The 19,942-nt window shown below is 51.6% G+C and overlaps 1 protein-coding gene across 1 annotated transcript in view; it reads right to left on the reverse strand.

The window, feature by feature from the left end:
* Positions 1 to 16,388: 16,388 nt before the first annotated feature.
* Positions 16,389 to 19,942, reverse strand: part of SNAI1 (snail family transcriptional repressor 1) — an 8,487-nt gene continuing 4,933 nt past the window's right edge. Inside the window, exon 3 of the mRNA XM_049650617.1 lies at positions 16,389 to 17,390. Within this exon, the coding sequence (XP_049506574.1) occupies positions 17,206 to 17,390 (185 nt within the window). The 3' untranslated portion in view covers positions 16,389 to 17,205. The remainder of the gene's footprint in view (positions 17,391 to 19,942) is intronic.

Here is a 19,942-nt window from a genome sequence, read left to right on the forward strand (position 1 = left end):
ACAAGTATTAGGATTAATTCTTCTGTTCTGTTACTCATTATCATTTAATTATTTAGAAACATTTGCTTGGGAAAAGAACTCCAACTTTCAGCCAAAGTTATTGCTTTTGTTGTTTTTTTTTTAACTTATTGCTTTTGTATTAACCATCGATTGATTTATTTTCTTTTTCTTTTTTTTTTTTTTATTTTTTTTTTCAACGTTTTTTATTTATTTTTGGGACAGAGAGAGACAGAGCATGAATGGGGGAGGGGCAGAGAGAGAGGGAGACACACAGAATTGGAAACAGGCTCCAGGCTCCGAGCCATCAGCCCAGAGCCTGACGCGGGGCTCGAACTCACAGACCGCGAGATCGTGACCTGGCTGAAGTCGGACGCTTAACCGACTGCGCCACCCAGGCGCCCCGATTGATTTATTTTCTTAGATTTTATTTATTTGAACCTTCTTCTTTGTATAGGCTTGGGCACGTTCACAATAATTATTAAAATAAGACCGTATTTTACTCCTTTATAATAAATATACATTTACATTTTGAGTGACTGGTGGAATTTCAGCCAATAGAGCCAGAAGATATTCGACTCGTCAGCTGTCCGCTAGGATTTTGCCTGTGTTTGATGATGACTTTTAGAAGCAACAAGGAATGTGAAATGTAGGCCTGGTTCATGTCGCTGTCACTGACCTATCACTGATGGTGACCTGCCATTGTCACTATCACGGATGAGATGACAGTACGTTCACATATTCGCAGGTCAGGCCAACGGTGGGAAGGACAGAAGTAGTTCCAATAATTCTTAAATTCTTTTTTTTATTATTATTTAAAAAAAAATTTTTAATGTTTATTTCTGATGGAGAGAGAGACAGAGCACGAGTGGGGGAGGGGCGGAGAGAGAGGGAGACACAGAATCCGAAGCAGCCTCCAGGCTCTGAGCTGTCAGCACAGAGCCCCACGCGGGGCTCGAACTCACAAACTGTGAGATCATGACCTGAGCCGAAGTCGGATGCTTAACCGACCGAGCCACCCAGGAGCCCCACTAATTCTTAAATTCTTAAACTAATTCTCATTCATACTCTACCAGACGGACACGGGTATAGGTCTTGCTATTCTTGTTTCTATTTGGGTTATTTTACGTAAGGCTCAGTAGCACCCAACTTTGATCATCGACCCCCATTCGTGCTTTCGTTAGGATTTTGGGTCCCAGGTGTCACCCCCTTTTGGTGCCTCCTCAGCCCCCAGACAGCCGTGGAGGAGACGTGGTCTGTCCCTCGCGTGGTGTCATAGGCCAGGCTCACGTGTGGGTCCTGGAGGAGGGAGGTGAAGCCGTAAAGGACCTGGTTCCTCCTCTGTCAGACGCGGTCGTTAGCTCTGATCACTCAGAGCTGCTCTGAGGATTAAGCAAGATGGTCCATGTGAGGACGTGGTGAGGCTGGTGCAGGGACCCTTCCCCCCCCATCTGTGCAGACACAGACCGCTCCCTCAGCTCCAGCCACAACCAGCCAAAAATCTGGTATCCCACTGAACTTGTGCGACTTCCATTAAAAAATGAACTTTCGGGGCGCCTGGGTGGCTGGGTCGGTTAAGCGGCGGACTTCGGCTCAGGTCATGATCTCGCGGTCTGTGAGTTCGAGCCCCGCGTCGGGCTCTGGGCTGACAGCTCAGAGCCTGGAGCCTGTTTCGGATTCTGTGTCTCCCTCTCTCTGACCCTCCCCCGTTCCTGCTCTGTCTCTCTCTGTCTCAAAAATAAATAAACGTTAAAAAAAAAAAATTACAAAAATAAAATGAACTTTCATGTCGTTTCATAAAAAAGATAATAATACGGGGCGCCTGGGTGGCTCAGTCGGTTGGGTGTCCGACTTCAGCTCAGGTCACGATCTCACGGTCCGTGAGTTCGAACCCCGCGTCGGGCTCTGGGCTGATGGCTCGGAGCCTGGAGCCTGCTTCCGATTCTGTGTCTCCCTCTCTCTCTGACCCTCCCCCGTTCATGCTCTGTCTCTGTCTCAAAAATAAATAAACGTTAAAAAAAAAAATAAAAAAAAAAAAAGATAATAATAGCTTTTTTTGCAGCCTTTGCTCTGTGCCAAGCATGGTGTATTGACCCTTATCAGCCACTCTATCGGGGAGAGACACGGCGGAAGGCCCTGGCCTGGGGTCATGCAGCCAGGCAGTGGCAGAGCTGAGAGTTGAACCTCACGCCTGCACTCGAAACCACGTCCAGACGACCACGGTGATGAAAACGATAGTGACAAACGAAACTGCCAGCCGGTGTTTCCTGCGCGTGACAAGACTCTCTTCCGCCCAGGAGGGGCTACTTAGGGATCCCCACTAGAGGGGAGAGAAAGTGAGGCTGCGTGGGGCACAGTAAAGGACAGGGGTACAGTCTCTCCTTTGCTAGACTCTCTAACGACTCTCTCCCCACGCCCCCGACGGCAGCGCCTTGAGCTGGGACAGGCCAGGTCTGTGGCCAACACTGAAGATGAGAAGAAACACAAAGCTCTCTTAAACCTCAGCAAGACCACTGATTGGCCCGATGAAAAGTGGGCAAAGGATACGATCAGCAAAGAAATCCCCACAGACTGGGGGGAAAGTATCTGCAAAACATGTTATCTGATTTAAAAATATATGTTGTATTTAGAATATATAAAGAATTCTCAGAAAAGAAGTCAGTGATGAAATGGACAAAAGGGGCACCCGGGTGGCACCTGGGTTAAGCGTCTGACTTTTGATTTCGGCTCAGGTCACGATCTCACGGTTTGTGAGTCCGAGCCCCACGTCGGGCTCTGCGCTGATGGTGAGGCGTCTGCTTGGGATTCTCCCTCTCCAAAATAAATACACATTTGAAAAAAATAAGTAAAACATATGGGTTGTAAACAGGTGTGTGGAAAGATGTTCAATGTTGTTAGTCATTAAGGAAATGCAAATTAAAACCACAATGAGGTATCGCTAAACACCCAGGAGAATGGCCAAAATCAAAAAGACTGCTCATACCAAGTGCTGACGGGAATGTGAAGGTGCTGCAACTCTCACGCACGGCTGGCCCAAGAGCAAAATGGTTGCAGCCACTTTGGAAGACGGTTTAACGGTTTCTTCAAATGTTCAGCATTTACTTATCATGCAATGCAGCAACTACACTCCTATACATTTACCCAAGAAGAATGAAAACCTATGTCCGCACAAAGACTTGTCCAGGAATGTTTATAGCAGTTTTTTTTTTTTTAATGTTTATTTATTTTTGAGAGAGAGACAGAGTGCGAGTGGGGGGCAGAGAGAGAGGGAGACACAGAATCCAAAACAGGCTCCAGGCTCCGAGCTGTCAGCACAGAGCCCGACGCGGGGCTCGAACTCACGAAACATGAGAGAGATCATGACCTGAGCCCAAGTCGGACGCTCAACTGACTGAGCCACCCAGGTGCCCCTGTTTATAGCAGTTTTACTTGTAATCGCCAAAAACAAGAAACGATCCAGATGTCCATCCAAAGGCGAGTGGTTTATCCCTACACTGATACCATCGACACGGCAGTAAAAAGGAACCGTTGGTATATACCACGACACGGATGAACCTCCGAGTAATTATGCTGAGTGAAAGAGGCCAGACCAAAAAAAAAAAAAAAAAAGAGAGAGAGAGAGAGAGAGAGAACAGACCATATAATTCCATTAATATTTCCAGAAAAGGCAAACTAATCATTAGTGACCAAAAGTAGATCATTGGTTGCCTGGGGGTGGGGGCAATGGTGAGGACGGAGGGAGGAAAGTCAAAGAAGAGGCATAAATCAGGAAACTTTCGGGGATGACGGATATGTTCACTGTCTGAACTGTGCTAGTGTCACGCGGGTAGATATGTGTCAAAACTTAGCAAATCTCCACCTCTACGTGTATAGTATTGTATGTATTCTGTCTGGAGAAAAAGCTGTTAAACACAGGCACACACATGATGAGACACTATGTTTCGCCTATGAGAATGGCTAAAGTAAAAACAAAAACAAACACCGAGAATAGAAATATGTGAAGCAACTGGAACTCTCTCCTCCATTTCTGGCGGGAGAGCAAAATGGCACCGAGCTCAGGAAATCAGTTTGGACGTTTTTTGTTTGTTTGTTTGTTTTAATCAAGTCAAACACATACTTTTACTCTGCAACCCAACGATCCATTCTTTTTTTTTTTTTTAATTTTTTTTTTTAATGTTTATTTATTTTTGAGACAGAGAGAGACAGAGCATGAACGGGGGGGGGGGGGCAGAGAGAGAGGGAGACACGGAATCTGAAGCAGGCTCCAGGCTCCGAGCTGTCAGCACAGAGCCCGACGCGGGGCTCGAACCCACGAACCGTGAGATCATGACCTGAGCCGAAGTCGGACGCCCGACCAACTGAGCCACCCAGGCGCCCCCCAACGATCCATTCTTAGGTATTTACCCCAAAGGAATGAAAACTTACGTTCCCATGAAAATCTCCATGTGAGCACTTATAGCAGCTTCATTCATAACTGCAAAAAAACAAAAAACAAAAAAAACCGGAAACTCAAGTGTCCGTTCGCTGCTGAATGAATAAACACCGTGAAACAGGCAAACAGCGGAAGCCTTAATCAGCACTAAAAAGGAACACATCACTGACCTGCTCCACGATGTGGATGAATCCCACAGATACTGTTCCAATTGAAAGAAGCTGGCTTCTATGGGACTGGAATGTTCTGTCTCTTGTTTCCTATCTGGGTGCTAGTCTCACAGGTGGATTCACTTGGAAAAAAGGCATTGGGCTGAACACCTCCGAGGCACGCCTCTCTGCACAATTGTTACGCTTTCACGAACACTCTTAAAATAATAATCATCCAGAGAGTTCAGAAAGAAAAAATGTGACAAGTCAGTCTTCCTCCTGCCCCTGACCCCAGCCTCCAGTCTCTTCCGCAGAGGCCACCAGACACAGATGCTGACACATGTCTGTATTTACTCCTGAAATGTTCTAGAAGGGCCTCTACCGAGAGGAATTCTTCCCAGACCCTTGGGTCCCTAATTTTTATTTTTATTTTTCTAAAATGTCCTTTTGAGGACAAAAGGTTGGATGAGGACTATGCAGCCAGGCAGGTCTAGGTTCGAATCCCTGCTCTGCCATTGGGTAAATGCCACCTGCTTCTGAGACTCAAGTCTCCTCCTCTGTAAAATGGGGATGTGATAGTGATAGGGTATGCGGTCCCCCGAGGGCTGGCTGGTGTGATAAGCTTCATTCCTAGGCTCTAGAACCGGCTGTTTGACCTTAGTCAAGATCCCAGAGAGCCTCTGCCCTCTTCCTGAAGGCCTAGGTAAAAAGGGAGAGACTGAGAACTCAGAGAGAACTCAGACCTTCCTTCCTCTAAACTCCTCTATGGCTCCCATATTCTCCACTAAAGAAGGTAGTCCACAGCCTTCTCTAACTAATTCAACAACTGTTTTTTGAGATCCTGCTATGTGCCAGGCACCGCACCAGCTCATGCCGGCCCAGACCTCACAATCGGCAGATAGGGAAGCGTGGTGGGCCAGGGAGGGAATGGGGCAGGAATATGCAGAGTTCAGGGTCTGTCCACTCGGGTGCTAGCGTGAGGCTTGGGGGCCAGGACTCAGGCAATATGGAGGTCATTGGGAGGCTGGTAGAGATGGCTGGAAGAAGGTCAAGTGAGAAAAGAATTCTAAAGAAATATGTTGCAGGGGTGCCTGGGTGGCTCAGTCAGTTTAGCCTCTGATTCTTGATTTCAGCTCACGGTTGGTGAGTTCGAGTCCCACATTGGGCTCTGCACTGACCGCACAGACCCTGCTTGGGATTCTCTCTCCCTTTCTCTCTGCCCCTCCCCTGCTCTCGCTCTCTCTCTCAAAATATATAAATAAACATTCACAAAAGAAGAAACATGTTTCATTGCATCGTTTCCTTCCCTGTCTCCTCTCCAGAGGCCCAGTTTTGTCAACGGGCACCACCCTGCTTCTCAGGGCTCAGCCCCACATCTGGCCTCGCTAGGATCCCTCCTCTGCCTCCTATTCATACTCGCTCCCCCCCCCCCCCCCCCCCCCCCCCCCCCCCCCCCCCCCCCCAGCACAGACACAACGCCAACTCCCACCCCTTCTTCCTCCCGGCTGTCCAGCGGAAGCCTCCGCCTGCAGGTGCCTCCTCTCTTGTCTCCCACTTCCTTTCTGTCCCTCAGTCTATTTCCCCCTCACAGAGGAGTCATTCCTCTGTGTGAAGTCCCCTGGCAGCTTCACAGGACTGAGAGTAAGATCTGAACACCCGGCCCATGATGCCCTGCAGGTGGGCCACTGCCGGCCCCTCCCACCCCATCTCCCACCTCTCTCCCCTCCAGCCACACTGACCCCCAAGCGCATCCCCACCTTGGGGCCTTTGCGCTTGCTGTTCCCTCCGCTTGCAGTGGCCTCCTCCCACTCAGTTCTCTCTGCCAGGCCAACTCCTACTCCTTCATCTCGGGGAAGGTTCCTCAAATACCCCCACATCCCTGACCGAGCTAGCGCCCTGCTGTCCTCCCACGGCACCCTGTGCTCTTTCCAGGCAACATCACTCCCTCCCTGGACTCTCCGAGACTGTCTGCTGCTGTGCCGCTAGTTCCTGGAACGGGGCCTGGCACACAGTAGGGCTCCGTGCACGTGTGCTGAATGCAGGCAGGCAGGACCGGGCTACTGTCGCGGGGGCTCCCGGCTGGAGCTGCAGACCGGCCCTGTGCCCAGAGAAGAGACCCAGACGGGAGAGTGAGAGCACCCCAGCTTCTCCTTCCCAGGGGGAAGTGGGCCCTGCCAGCAGAAATCACCCTGACCCTGAGGCAGGGAAGATCCGCTTCAAATCCTGGTGTCTAAAGAGAGTCACCGCATGACCCCGAAATTCCACTCCCGTATTTCCCAAGAGAAATTAAAACATCAAAATTTGTACTTTATATATGGCAGCCTATTACATGTCGGTTACATCCTGAGAAGATTGTCTCACACACACACACACACACACACACCTGCTAAAATGGCTGAAATACAAAATAAAACCCTGATATAACACGGTGCTGGCAAGGAAGGTAGTGCAGTGTGGACGCGCTCACAGATTGCTCGTACAGGAGTGGGCACGGCGACTCTCCCCAGGAGAGCCAAGAAGGGGAAAGAACCCCGACGTCCATCAGCTGACAAGTGGATGAACAAGATGTGGCCTGCCCGTCAGTGGCCTATCACCGGGCCAGGAAAAGAATAAAGTGCTGACGCTCTACGACACGGATGAACCTCGAAACGTGATGCCAAGTGCGAGCAGCCACAGTGATTCCACGTGTATATGGAGCGTCCAGAATAGTCCAGACCTTGCAGACAGAAAGCAGATTAGTGGTGGCCAGGGGCCGAGGGGAGGAGGAAACAGGGAGTGGCTACTAATTGGGGGGGTTCTTCTTCCGGCGATGAAATGTTCTGGAACGAAAACTGCTGAATTGTGCCTTGTAAGCGGAGGAACTCAACGAAGCCATTAAAGAAATCCTGTTGCCACCAGTGGCCTCACAGCTGTGCGTTCTTGGGAAAGTCCCCCAAGAACTGAGCTCGGTCTGCCGCTCTCCCACTCAGGACCGACCGCCTACGGGTACACAGCCCTGCATGGTAAATACTCATGCTCTTGGTGAACGACGGCCGCACTGGGGCTGGAGAATGGGCTGCCCAGAGACACGGAGGCTGAGGACCAATTCAGCTCAAGGGCGATGCCCAGGATAGACCTCGAGTGGCAGCCGGACATCACCCCGCAGCCCTCGGGGAACTGACAAGGTGGCTGTGATTGCCAAGCGTGACTTCCTTCACTCTGGAAGGTTGCCAGCTCTTGAACGTCGTTCTTCAGAGTGTGAGCGTGTGTGTGTGTGCGCGTGCAGTTCTGTTGAGAAAGGAAATCACGTGCTTATCATAGAAAATTCAGAAATCTAACAAGAGGAGAATTAAGGGGCACCTGGGTGGCTCAGTCGGTTAAGTGTCTGACCTTGGCTCAGGTCATGATCTCGCGGTTTGTGAGTTCAGGCCCCCCATTGGGCTCTCCGAGAGAATTAAAACCCCAGCAACCCCACCATCCAGAGAGAAGCACCATTGACCCCCAGGGCATGCACTTCCCTCTGCATGAAGGCAAAGGTGGGTGAAAATGGAGGTAAAGTTCTACATAAGTGGAACCACACTATTTTTTCAAGCTGCTGTGCAAATCGGTGCTTGCTCCTGTCAGTACATGTGGGTACCTTTCAAATCCCTTTGGAATATCTAGTTTATCCACGAAAATATTGATTGATCGGCTGACAGTAAGGCAAGAGACGCTCACTGGAAGAAACAATGGTAATGGAACTGAAAATTACATCCAATGAAGTGCCCTCTGCTTCACGAGCACCTCAACCTACGCCCAGAGAAAATCACTATGCACAGGGGCATATCTCTTGCAGATCCTTCTTTTGCTTCTTTTCTTCTCTGTCCTGACCTTCTTTCCTCCCTCTCAACAAATACTGAATACTAACCACTCATTGATTTATTTAGTCACTCAAGAAACATTTGGAGTGTTTTTCACGTGCCTGGCTTTTGTTTGTTTTTGTCTGCTCTTGTGCTACGTACACAATACGTATTTTATTTTTTAACTTTATTTATTTTGAGAGACAGAGAGAGAGAGAGGACATGTGAGTGTAAGTGGGGGAGGGGCAGACAGAGGGAGAGAATCCCCAGCAGGCTCCGCGCTGTCGGCACAGAGCCCGACACGGGGCTCAAACTCACGAACCGTGAGATCATGACCTGAGCTGAAATCAAGAGTTGGAAGCTTAACCGACTGAGCTACCCAGGTTGTCCCTACACAATATATATTTTATTTATTTATTTTTTAAACATTTATTTATTTTTGAGAGACAGGGCATGAGCAGGGGAGGGGCAGAGAGTGAGGGAGACACAGAACTGGAAGCAGGCTCCAGGCTCTGAGCTGTCAGCACACAGCCTGACTCGGGTCTTGAACTCATGAACCAGAGATCATGATTTGAGCCGAAGTTGGACGCTTAACCGACTGAGCCACCCAGGAGCCCCCACAATACATATTTTAAAGGTTGTATCATCATTTATAATAGCTGCCAGTTCCCAGGATGCCCCAGGACCCCAGCTAACAGCCCGTGCCCTTGTGCTGGGCATTTGGGTTGTTTATGGTGTTCTGCCCTTCCGAAAAATGCTAGGCAGAATGTGTTTATGTACTTTTAATTTTATTATTGGGTCAAAGGTTGAACATGTTTTTAGTGATGTGCAAAGTGAAACCTGGAAGGGGCAGGGACGCATCCAGGGTCACGGAGTGAGGCGTTGGTGGCCCTCTCAGACCCACAAAGAAAGGATCGAAGTCCTTAGGAAAGCCCCCTGTCCTGCCTCCGCACTCCCACGAGCACGGGGTTCCTCTCTCCCTGCCGCTGCCTTGTCGGCCCCCACTAAAGTGTGTATTTCAGGCCAGGGCACCAGCTCCATAGAACTGGGTCCGGGAGCACGGTCTCCCTTCCCTGAGGCCTTCTAGCTCATACCCACAGAGGTGCATTCAACGCCAAACTTCCGTGGAGAGTCCTTCAACTCCCCGGGGCCCTGGTCATCTGGCTGCTCAAGGCTCCAGTGGACACAGGACATCAGACTCTGGGGGTCAGCAGGCCCGCTCAGGCCCCCAGACTTCGTCAAGGACGAGGAGACGCAAAGAGCCAGAAACACTAGGATGATCCTGTGGTGATCTTGGGAAATTACTCTTTCAGAGCCTCGATTTCCCTACGTGTAAAGTGGACATAATACCAGTCAGTGTTTACTGAGGCTTTACTCTGTGCTAGGCCCGAGGCCAAGCAATTTGTAAATATTCACTCATTTAATCTGCACGATGACCTCCAGAAGCAGGGGCTGTTCTTCAGATGAGGAAATGGACACAGAGAGGTCGAGCAATTTGCTCCACGTCACACAGCAGGCAGGCAATACAGTAGAGATGTGAGCCCAGGCAGTGTGCTCCAGAACCCAAGCTCTTACCCACTGTGGGACCACCTCTTATACCCAGATCGCCCAGGGTTGTTGTGCGGATTAAGTCAGATGGTCTGTGCAAAACAGATAGTGAACCGTCATGAAATGTTTACTATTATAATCATTATTACTGTGATTTGCCTGACTGGCTGCTCTTTGCCTCACTCTTTATTTCCCTCAGTGGCTGAAAAATCCAGACAAAGCGTCGTCTTTGTGCCCTCCCTCACTCTTCATGTCCGTAGGTCACCAAGCTTCCCAAATGTCTGTTGACTGCACCCTTTCCTCTGTCTCATTTCCACCAAGAGGGCAGGGGGCTCCCTGCTTCTGGCTTTCCTCCCTACACAGCCAACCAGAGTATCGTCCCAATCCACTTGTGTCCCTCCTCTGTGTAAACCATGCTATGGCTCCCCAGTGCCCTCAGGATAAATGTGAAATTTCTCCCCAGGCTGGCTGGCATAGCCCTGGCCCTAATCTCTATTGACCTTTCGCCCCTCTGCTCCCCCCATGCCCCCTCTACCTACTCACCCTGTAAGTCCTGAGACTGAGGACTGACTAAAACACTCTCCCTTTCAGAAAGCACAGAGGCAAAGTCTGACTCCCCAAATCTCCTCCTAAGCACCGCCCCCCCCCCGCCCCCACCGCCCCGGGTTTAGCGGATGACTAATAAAAAGATCCAGGCCCTGAGGAAGATTTGCCACTTGTAGTGGGTTAAATTGTGTCCCCCCAAAAAGGTGTCTTCAAGTCCCAACCTCCAGAGCCATTCAACGTGACCTCATTTTGAATCAGGGTCTTTGCAGTTGTAATCACACTAAGATGGGGTCATACTGGATTAGGGCGGGCTCTAAGTCCAGTGATTGGTGTCCTTATAAGAAGAGGAGAGGGCACACCCAGAGGAATAAAGTCAAAGAAGGAGGCCATGTGAAGCCAGAGGCAGTGGGGTGGCAGGGGGGAGGCAGCTATAAGCCCCCGAACACCAGGATCACCAGGAGTCGCCAAAAGCTAGGAGAGGCAGGGAAGGAAACATAGATCACCCAACTGGAGATGCCCAGAGTGGGTCCAAGGCCCAGGGCACAGAGGGAGATTGGGCCAGGTGGGTGGTCCCACCCTCACGGAGCTCCTAGTCTGGAAGCTTCTCCTGGTCTGCAGGGACCACACAGAATGTCCCCGCCCCATCCCACCCCACCCACTAGGGACTGAGCTCTCTTTTCCCTGGCCATTCCACCCCCATATCTCCACACACTTTTGGCTGCCTACCTGGCTGGAGAAGGGTATGTGGGTTTGTTTGTTTGTTTGTTTTAAGAAGACTGGGGATAGGACAAAATGAGCCCATCTGTGCCATGGCTGCTGGGCAGGCCAGGGTAGTAGGTAAAGACCCAGACTCTGTTCCACTGCAATTTAAAAAGTTTTAGCTCTACCCCAAAGATAGAGCAAAACTACAACAGTCATAAAAGAAGTCAGAGTTTGTATCCTTACTCTGCCACTTATTTGCTGGGTGACCTTGGGCCAGTTACTTAACCTCTCTGTGTCTTGTTTTTCTCTTTCTTGAGTCAGGTGTGAAAGTGTAATGAGTTGATCCATGTGAGGCACTCAGTGCCCGGCACATAGAAAGTGCCCCGTAAGAGTGGTGACTGTGGTATATTTCCTGGGGGCACACATGTATTCATCATTCAGCAAAATTTTACCAAGAGTACACCTCCTGCACAAGAGAAGTGAGGGATCAGGGATGGGACAGTGAACAAAGCAGATAAAATTTCCACTCCCGGCGAGCCGACATTATGGTGGGTGAGACGGTCAACACAGAAGCTGTGAATGGTGAAAATATGATTTGTCGGACGGTGACAGTGCTGTGGGGAAAAACGTCAAGAGGGGAAGGCACTGGATGCAAAGGGGAGAGGGATGGCTGCCAGGACCCAGCCTGTGGTTCTCTGAGAGGAGGAAAAGAGGCAAGTGCAAAGGCCCTGAGGTGGCAGGGAGCCTGGGAGGCTGGAGGGAGTGAGGGCATCGGGGAGGGGATAAGGCAGCGGTGAAGGGGCAGAGCCAGCACTGTGGGCCAAGGGGAGGGCTCGGCTCTTCCTGTGAGCGAGACTGGAGTACATGCCCACGTAAATATATATATATTTATTTTTTAATTTAGACAAATACAAACTGAGCACTTCACCACACTGAGTACATTAAAGGCACTAGGATAAAGTGTGTTAATCACACGTCAAAGGAGCCTCCCATCTAATCTTTTCAATTCTTTTTTTTTTTTTTAATTAAAGAATAAACTCCCGGGGCTCCTGGGTGGCTCAGTCGGTTGAGCGTCCGACTTCGGCTCAGGTCATGATCTCACGGTTCATGAGTTTGAGCCCCACGTCGGGCTCTGTGCCCACAGCTCAGAGCCTGGAGCCTGCTTCGGATTCTGTGTCTCCCTCTCTCTCTGCCCCTCCCCTGTTCACACTCTGTCTCTCTCAAAAATAAACTTAAAAAAAAAAAAAAAGGAGCAAGTAGGACCCGGATCCCCGCCTGCCAGAGTACCCCCATCCCAGCTCAAGCATTGCCCTTGAGTAGCCGCCAGGTGCCTAATGGGGCCCAGATGTGCCCAGAGGTGGCCCTGGCCCCAGCCCTGACCGCCTGGACACTGCGTGGCGATCAGCTTTACAGCCAGTTTATTTCCTGGACTCGCCTTAAAGAAGAGCCCAGGGGAGGATCGAATGGCCCCGCCAGACCCTGCTTCCCGCTCCATCTCTGGCAGCCCCACGGCTCTGAGCTGCTTGGGCCCAGAGGGGGCAAGTTCTGCCCTCTGGTAGAAAGCCAACCAGTAAAACGAGAAGGAACGGTGGAACTAGAAAATCGCCACTCGGCAACCACCACAGTAATAACTGATTTAGGCAAAAATCGCCAGTGAGGCCTGGAACAGTCGGTGGAAGTTTGGGGAGTAACGGGATATTCACATGGTCTTGGAATGTCTCCCCACAAGATACGGATTAAGTACAAAAGGGGAAAAAGAGGAACTTTATCCCCGCAAAACCTGGCAGACCCTCCTTAACCAAGTGGTCCAAGTTGACGTCACCCGTGATGGAACAAGTGGACCTCGTGTGCCTCACGATACCTTGCACTGAGAAAGACACAACGCCACTTCTGGGGTTTCGCCAAAAGCGCACCGCCCAAGCTTAATCATGAGGAAGCATCAGGAACGTCTAAACTGGGGGACATTCTACAAAATAGCTGGTCTGGACACTTCAATAACGTCAAAATCGTGAAAGGCCAAGAAAAGAGCTATTCCAGGATAAAAGAAAATAAGGTGACAGGACCAGCGTGGGACCTGGGATCTCCCCTCACCGGCACCCCCTGCGTGCTGTGAGAGACATCACTGGGACAGCTATAGAAACTTGGTTATGGCTGTGCATTGGATAACAGTATTGCACCGATGCTCAATTTCCTGATTTGGATCATCAAACTATATGGTTATATGAGAGAATGTTCTTGTCCTTAAATATCCATGCTCAAAAAAAATTTTTTTGGAGAGGGAGAGGGAGAGAGAAAGCATGAGTTAGGGGAGGGGCAGAGGGAGAGAGAGAAAATTTTAAGCAGGCTCCGTGCTCATTGCGGAGCCCAACACAGGGCTCGAACCCACGACCCTGGGATCATGACCTGAGCTGAAATCAGGAACCGACTGAGGCACCCAAGTGCCCCTCCATGCTTAAATGTTTAACAGTCAAGGGGCATCAATGTCTACAACTTGCTCTCAAATGGCTCCAAAATAAATAATGTGTAGGTATGTGTATATATACGTGTATACAGAGAACAAATGCAAGCATAAGAAAATACTCAATATTTTGAAGAATCTGAATGAAAGAGTCCAGCTTTTTGTACTTTTCTGTCAGGTTAAATTATTTCAAAATACAAAGTACTTTAAAAATCTAAAAAACTGGGGCACCTGGCTGGCTCAGTTGGTAGAACATGTGACACTTGATTCTCCAGGTCATGAGTTCGAGCCCTACATTGAGAGTAGAGATTACTTAAGAAAAAAAAAAAGTCTTTAAAATAATAATAATAATAATAAACTCTAAAAACTGTTTCCCTTCTCCTTCTCTCTTTTTCAGACCACCCCATTCCACCTCCTGTGACTCCCTAGAGAAATGCTTTTATTATTTTATTGTAAATCCAGAGTTTCCATATGCAAATACAAACAGGAATGAAATACATGTTTATTTCCACCCCCTCTTCTTCCCACAAAAGGGAGCATGTACTGCAAGTTATTTTTCACTTAGCAATATGGCTGAGCAGGGACGATCCCATATCAGGACGCAGGGACGCCCCTCATTCCTTTGATCTCCACCCACCTCGGCTCCCCGGGGCCCACAGCCCTTTTTATTTTAATAAGCCCAAATAACCCTCACCTACTAGCCCTCAGGTGTGCACCCCAGCCACCCGGCCTCTTGAATCAGTCTCCCACGGCCTCTGTCACCCTGGGCAGGGCCAGCATCATGTCGGCCCTGGGACCTTGGGGCTCCCAGCTCATCCCCCCCCCCCCCCCCCCCCGCATTCTCCCCCAGGAGCCGGGCGGGCGAGTAAAGCAGGCTTCACTCCCTGCTTGGGTGCCCACGGCTGCCCAGAGGCTCGGCTACACTCCCTTGTCCTCAGGAGGCACACATCCTCTCCGGGATACGAGTGCTTCACCCATCCCACCCCGGCCCCCTGTCCCAGGCCCCCTGGTCTTGCTCTGCGTAGGGCAAGTTCATTCCAGCCTCCACGCGGTTGCGCTTGCTGCTCCCTCCCGCCTGGAACTTTCTCTTCCTTCAGGTCTCAACTGGAACGTCAATGCCGCCCGCCGAGGGCTCTGGTTCTGCCGCCAGCGGCCTGCCTCATGGGGTGAGCCTGGCCCATCGCTCGAATTCTGTCTTGGCAGAGTGTCACCGGAGGAAAGCAGCTTGTGTGGTCAGTCACTTGTTTTCTGTCTCCCCCACCAGAGCCGAAGTTCCACGAGTGCAGGGGGGACTGTCTGTTCACCGCTGTGCCCCAGGGGCCTAGAACAGGGCCCTGGCACACGAAGTGCTCCTCAAGACCTACTGAACGAAGCTCCCTTTCCGGTCTCCGGGAAGGAAGGCACAGCCATCACCCCATTTTATGCAGGCAGAAACTGGGGAGCCCAGAGGGGCAGCGCCTGGTTCTGGGCCCTGACAGGGGCACAAGCCAGGCATCCCTGACTCCCAGAATGCTCAGAGCCTGGCACACCCCATTCCGGGTGTCGGGGAGGGGTTTCCACCAGGCCTGTCCCCCCCCACCCCCACCCCCACCCCGGAGTGTGGGAAGTCACTTATTCCCTCACCATTGGTGTCGGCACCTACTGTGGGGTGAATATACATGACGGCCCAGGGACACGGGACACAGTAGGCCCTCAGCAAATTGGCGCCCAGCCCCCAACCCCCGCAACTCCCTAACTTCCCTTCAGGGAGGCCAGCTACAATTTGGCGATTGTTAGAGAACTTTTTTTTTTTTTCTTTTGGGAGGAAAGCTGCAAGTCATTAAGGGCTGCTCCCGGCCCGCGGGTCACCATTTCCTGTTTAGAAGAAAGAATCATCTCTCCTTTGGAACATGAAGCTCCCCCCACCCCCGGCCTGACTCTGGGGCTCTGGGACGCCTGGGAGTCCTGCTCGGCTCCCCGCAGGAAACTGGCACCTTCAGCACCTTTTGTGCTCAGAACGGACACTCATTTTCTCCTGGCCCCAGGAGGGCCCCAGAGGTGAGGTCACCGTGACAACCAGCCAGGAGTGAATTATCCCAGCCTAGGACGCAAGCAAGCTAACCGTCTTCCCGTCCTGTCCTCGAGCAGGAAGCTGAATGACCCCTACCCTTTGGCCTGGCTTCTCACCCTCTCGGCTCCAGCCAGCCAATTTCCTTGCATCAAAGGCCATTTGGTACCCAGCAGCCAGACAGAGGTGTGGGTCCGACAGGGAGGCCAGAGTGGGGCCCGGAGCCCTTGGAAACAGGAAGCACATCCTCTGTCCCCTTCGTGCTCAGCGCATTCCACTCCCTCATCTGGGAGAAGAAGCAGCCAATCCCTCCCCAACCTGCAGTGCTGGGGCAAAGCCGACAGCCTGGGAGCTGGCTTCTCACCCTGTGGGCCTGGTCAGCCTCAAAATGGAAGGATGAATCGATCAGGGTCACATGTAAAGTGCAAGGAACCTGCGCATCCCACCCCCCCCCACCCCCCACTGCTCTCACTGGCCCACAGGTGTTCCCACCCTCCCCACCAGACAGGACACCCAGGCTCAGAGGAAAACCCACGTGCACGAATAAAGTCCCTGACAGTCAAAGTCAGAAGTCCAAAGCCACATGACGTTTAAGAGGACAGGATTTAAGCCCGTGTTGGGAATATCCGAGCTCCAAGGACCCCTGGCCCCTCCTCCCTTCCTGAAGGCCCTTTAAAACACCCACCCCTCTAGAAAACTAAGTAGACTTTCTTAATACATAAATTAACCACTTTATTGAATATCAATAAACTGTACATATAACTATACAAAACGTTTCCTTAGTACAAAATGTTGCTTGCAATATAAATACCAGTGTACCTTTAAAAATGTAAACATCTTCCTCCCAGGCCCACCTGTCAGACCCCAAAAATAGTTCTGGGAGACACATCGGTCAGGCTGAAGCACCCCACTCGGGCCCCCAACAAGTGACAGCAATTACTCACAGTCTCTTTTGAGACGTTGTTAAATTGCCCATGAAACAGGTGCCACCATGACAAACAGGAGGCTGAAATAGCTGCCCAGGCCTGGGGGCAACCTGGGGTCTAGACCAGTCCTTGTGTCAGTGACCGCCCCCACAGGCCCTGGGGGTGAACCTGTGTGCTTAGTCACACCTCCTGGAGGGGTGGCCTGAGGGTTCCGGGTGGGGGAGGAGTGGGTTCCCCTGAGTGGGGGGAGCTTCCTATCAGTCTGTCTGCTTTTGTCCCGGAGCTCAAAGCAGCTGTATCCAAACACCTTTGGATACACAAACCCACACAGAGAGGCCAACTCCAGAACACTTGGCTGCAAGCCACCCTCCCCACCAGCCGTTCACAGAAACGTCCACGAGAAGGCCTCTCTCAGAGCCCACCGAGGCACCAGGGCAGAGAGAACTGGAAAAAGGTCCTCAGAGTCCTGCGGGGCAAACGCAGCCAAAAGGCGGAGCTCAGAAGGGAATTCCGTGGCAGTTGGAAGGATGGAGGCCGCAATGGCCGGGGGAGGGTCTGGAGAGGCAGAAGGAGCTTTGAGGGTCAGCGGGGGCCCCCCGAGCAGCCTGACTCTTGGTGTTTGTGCAGCAGGGACATGCGGGAAAAGGTTCGGGAGCAGGTCTTGCACTGATACTTCTTGACATCCGAGTGGGTCTGGAGGTGGGCCCGAAGGTTGGAGCGGTCGGCGAAGGCTCGGCTGCAGTGGGAGCAGGAAAAGGGCTTCTCTCCTGAGGACAGAAAACAGGAGAGTCGAGTGCTGAACCACTTGGGGTAACAGCTGGCATTTATTTGAAATCCTGGTCCCCCCACCCCGGCCTTTCGAAGCCAGATCACCCCAACCCTGAAGGAATCCCATGACCCAGAAAAACCAGGCCCTATTATCTGGTGCCCAAAGCCCTAGACGTTATTGGGAGTTCTGCCACCTCCCACCGGGTGACCTTGAGCAAGTCATCTGGCTTCTCTGAGCCTCCATTTGCTCATGGGTAAAATGGAGCTGTTCACCCCCGCACCAATAGGAGTCAGTAATCCAGAGGCGGTAAGTAAAGCCCTCATCATGGCAAGCTGTCCGGGGGTGCTCAACACACCATGACGATGATGGTGACGGAATTTACTGAACACTTACTTTGTGCCAGGGACTCTCGCCTCATTTAGTCCTACCTCTGTCCTCAGTTTAGAAACGGTGAAACTGAGGCACAGAGAAGCCACGTAGGATATGTAGGGTCACCCGGCAAGAACCAAGCACCCTGATTCCAGAGCCCTTGATTTTAACCACTACACAGACGGCCTCTCAGGTAAGGGGGCTCTAGTGGGTACTCCTTATTTATCACGCCTGGATTCACTTCATCGGGGGACAAAGCTGGAGTCAACCTTAAAGGCTCCCGGCCACACCCCTCCCCCCAGCAGGTTAGCCCACTTCTCTGAGCTGCTTCCGCATCACAGTGCTGCTGCCTGCCGACTATGTTCTTTCCTTCCCTTCGTTGTCAGTGATCTCAAGTCTTGAAATTCAGGGATCTCCCCTGGATTCACCCCAAGCCTCTAGCCCAGGGCCTGGGACCCCGCCACAAGGCTACAGAAACCTTTTACCTTATGACTTGTTTAGAACCCCTTTCTACCTGTGCCCCTCATACCACCTGCCTGGCCCAGGGCGTGCTGAAAAGAGTCCTGCTCCCGGAGCTAGGTACACAGTACGTGCTCACTCAAGAAGTGTTTATACAAAGAGAAGTCTGTTGTTTTTTAAAGCCTCAGAGGAGCCTGACCCCTCAATCACCACCAGATAATGCTGTTCACCAATTTTTCCTAATTCCTGCCCCAACGAAGACGATATAGTACACAGTCCGAAAACACTGACAATGTTATTGTGTTTTCTTGGGGGTGCAGCATCTCCTACTAAATAAGAAGGCCAAATAGTAGCTCATTAAACAAGTACTTATCAAGCTTCCACTATGTGCCAGCCAATAAAACTGAACATTCTTTACTACAAAGTAAAATTCTACCCTCCCACTCTCAGCCTGATATGCCCCTAGGCCATGGCCCACTGGTTAAATCTGTGTTGGAATTCAAGAGCAGGGAATGAATGAATTCCATCAGCCTCTGGGTGCCTGGGGCACTGTGCTGGGCACTGGGAGGGAGGGGTCCAAAGTCAGATGCCTGAGGCTGACTGTGGAACCATCCACTCAAGGGCTCAGTCTCCTGGGGCAGAGAGACAAGGCAACAGGCTACCCCACAGAGCAGGGGGACTTAGCAGGAGGACTAGGGAAGGGATGTCTGAGTTAACTGGCTCGGTCACTATTGAGCACCCTCTGCATACTAGACCAGGAAGGTCTGATGACTGCACTACAAGGTCCACATGAAGTTCTTCCTCCTTCACACACTCCCTGGTGAACTAAGGGCTTACTGGACACAGATCTGGGTAAGGGGGCACGGAAAGCCACTACCCTCTCACCTCCTTGACAGAAGTGAAGCGACCCTGGCTCCAGCCTTCTGAGCTGTGACTTGGGAAAGTGATTTCCTTCTGTGCCTCAGTTTCCTGATCTGTAAGGTGGGGGTTACAACGGCACCCCCTTCCTGGGGCTGTCGATTTACTGCATTAACCCAGGTAAAGGAGGCCCTGGGCAATACCCTTCCCACACAGCAAGTGCTCAGTGAATGCTACCTTTATGCTGCGTAGGATCAGACACGACCGTGAACAAAGGAGGGAGGCCTCGGTAGGACGTGATGGGGTGGAGGGGTCTGTGTGTGCAAGCAGCAGGCACAGACCTGCACCCCTTGCAGATCCCCCACCACCGCAGACGTCTTTACGGTGATCCTGGCGAGTGTGAAATCGGCACCAGGCCGGCGGGGACAAAGGCCGCCGAGGGGGGGCACTGTACATGCGATACTCCCCGGATTAAAGGGGCCTGACGCGCTGCGGGCCAGCAGCTGAGGCCGGGAACAGGTGCTGGGCACCACTGGCCCGTGCACCTGCTCCACTCCCCCAGCCCCCACCCACTGGGCCCACCATTAAGACACACAATGGGAGTCAATGAGGATGGTGATGGTGCATTTCAACAGGCTTTTTGTGTCTGAGCCGTGCCTTTACATGAAAATAATGTCGGGATGGGAGGGGGGAGAAGCTGGGGGGCTCAGGGGAGCACCCCAATGGTTTCGACTCCCCCAAACAGAGCCCTCTTCAGCCCAGGACAGAGGCCTGGCAGTTGGCGGGACCTTTACATCAGGTCCCTTTAAAATCAGGGCTGCGTGTGCACGAAGTAAGGGGGACGGGGGTGAGGGGGGGGGGGGG

This window comes from Panthera uncia, assembly GCF_023721935.1.
Source record: "Panthera uncia isolate 11264 chromosome A3 unlocalized genomic scaffold, Puncia_PCG_1.0 HiC_scaffold_11, whole genome shotgun sequence".
Lineage (NCBI taxonomy): Eukaryota > Metazoa > Chordata > Mammalia > Carnivora > Felidae > Panthera > Panthera uncia.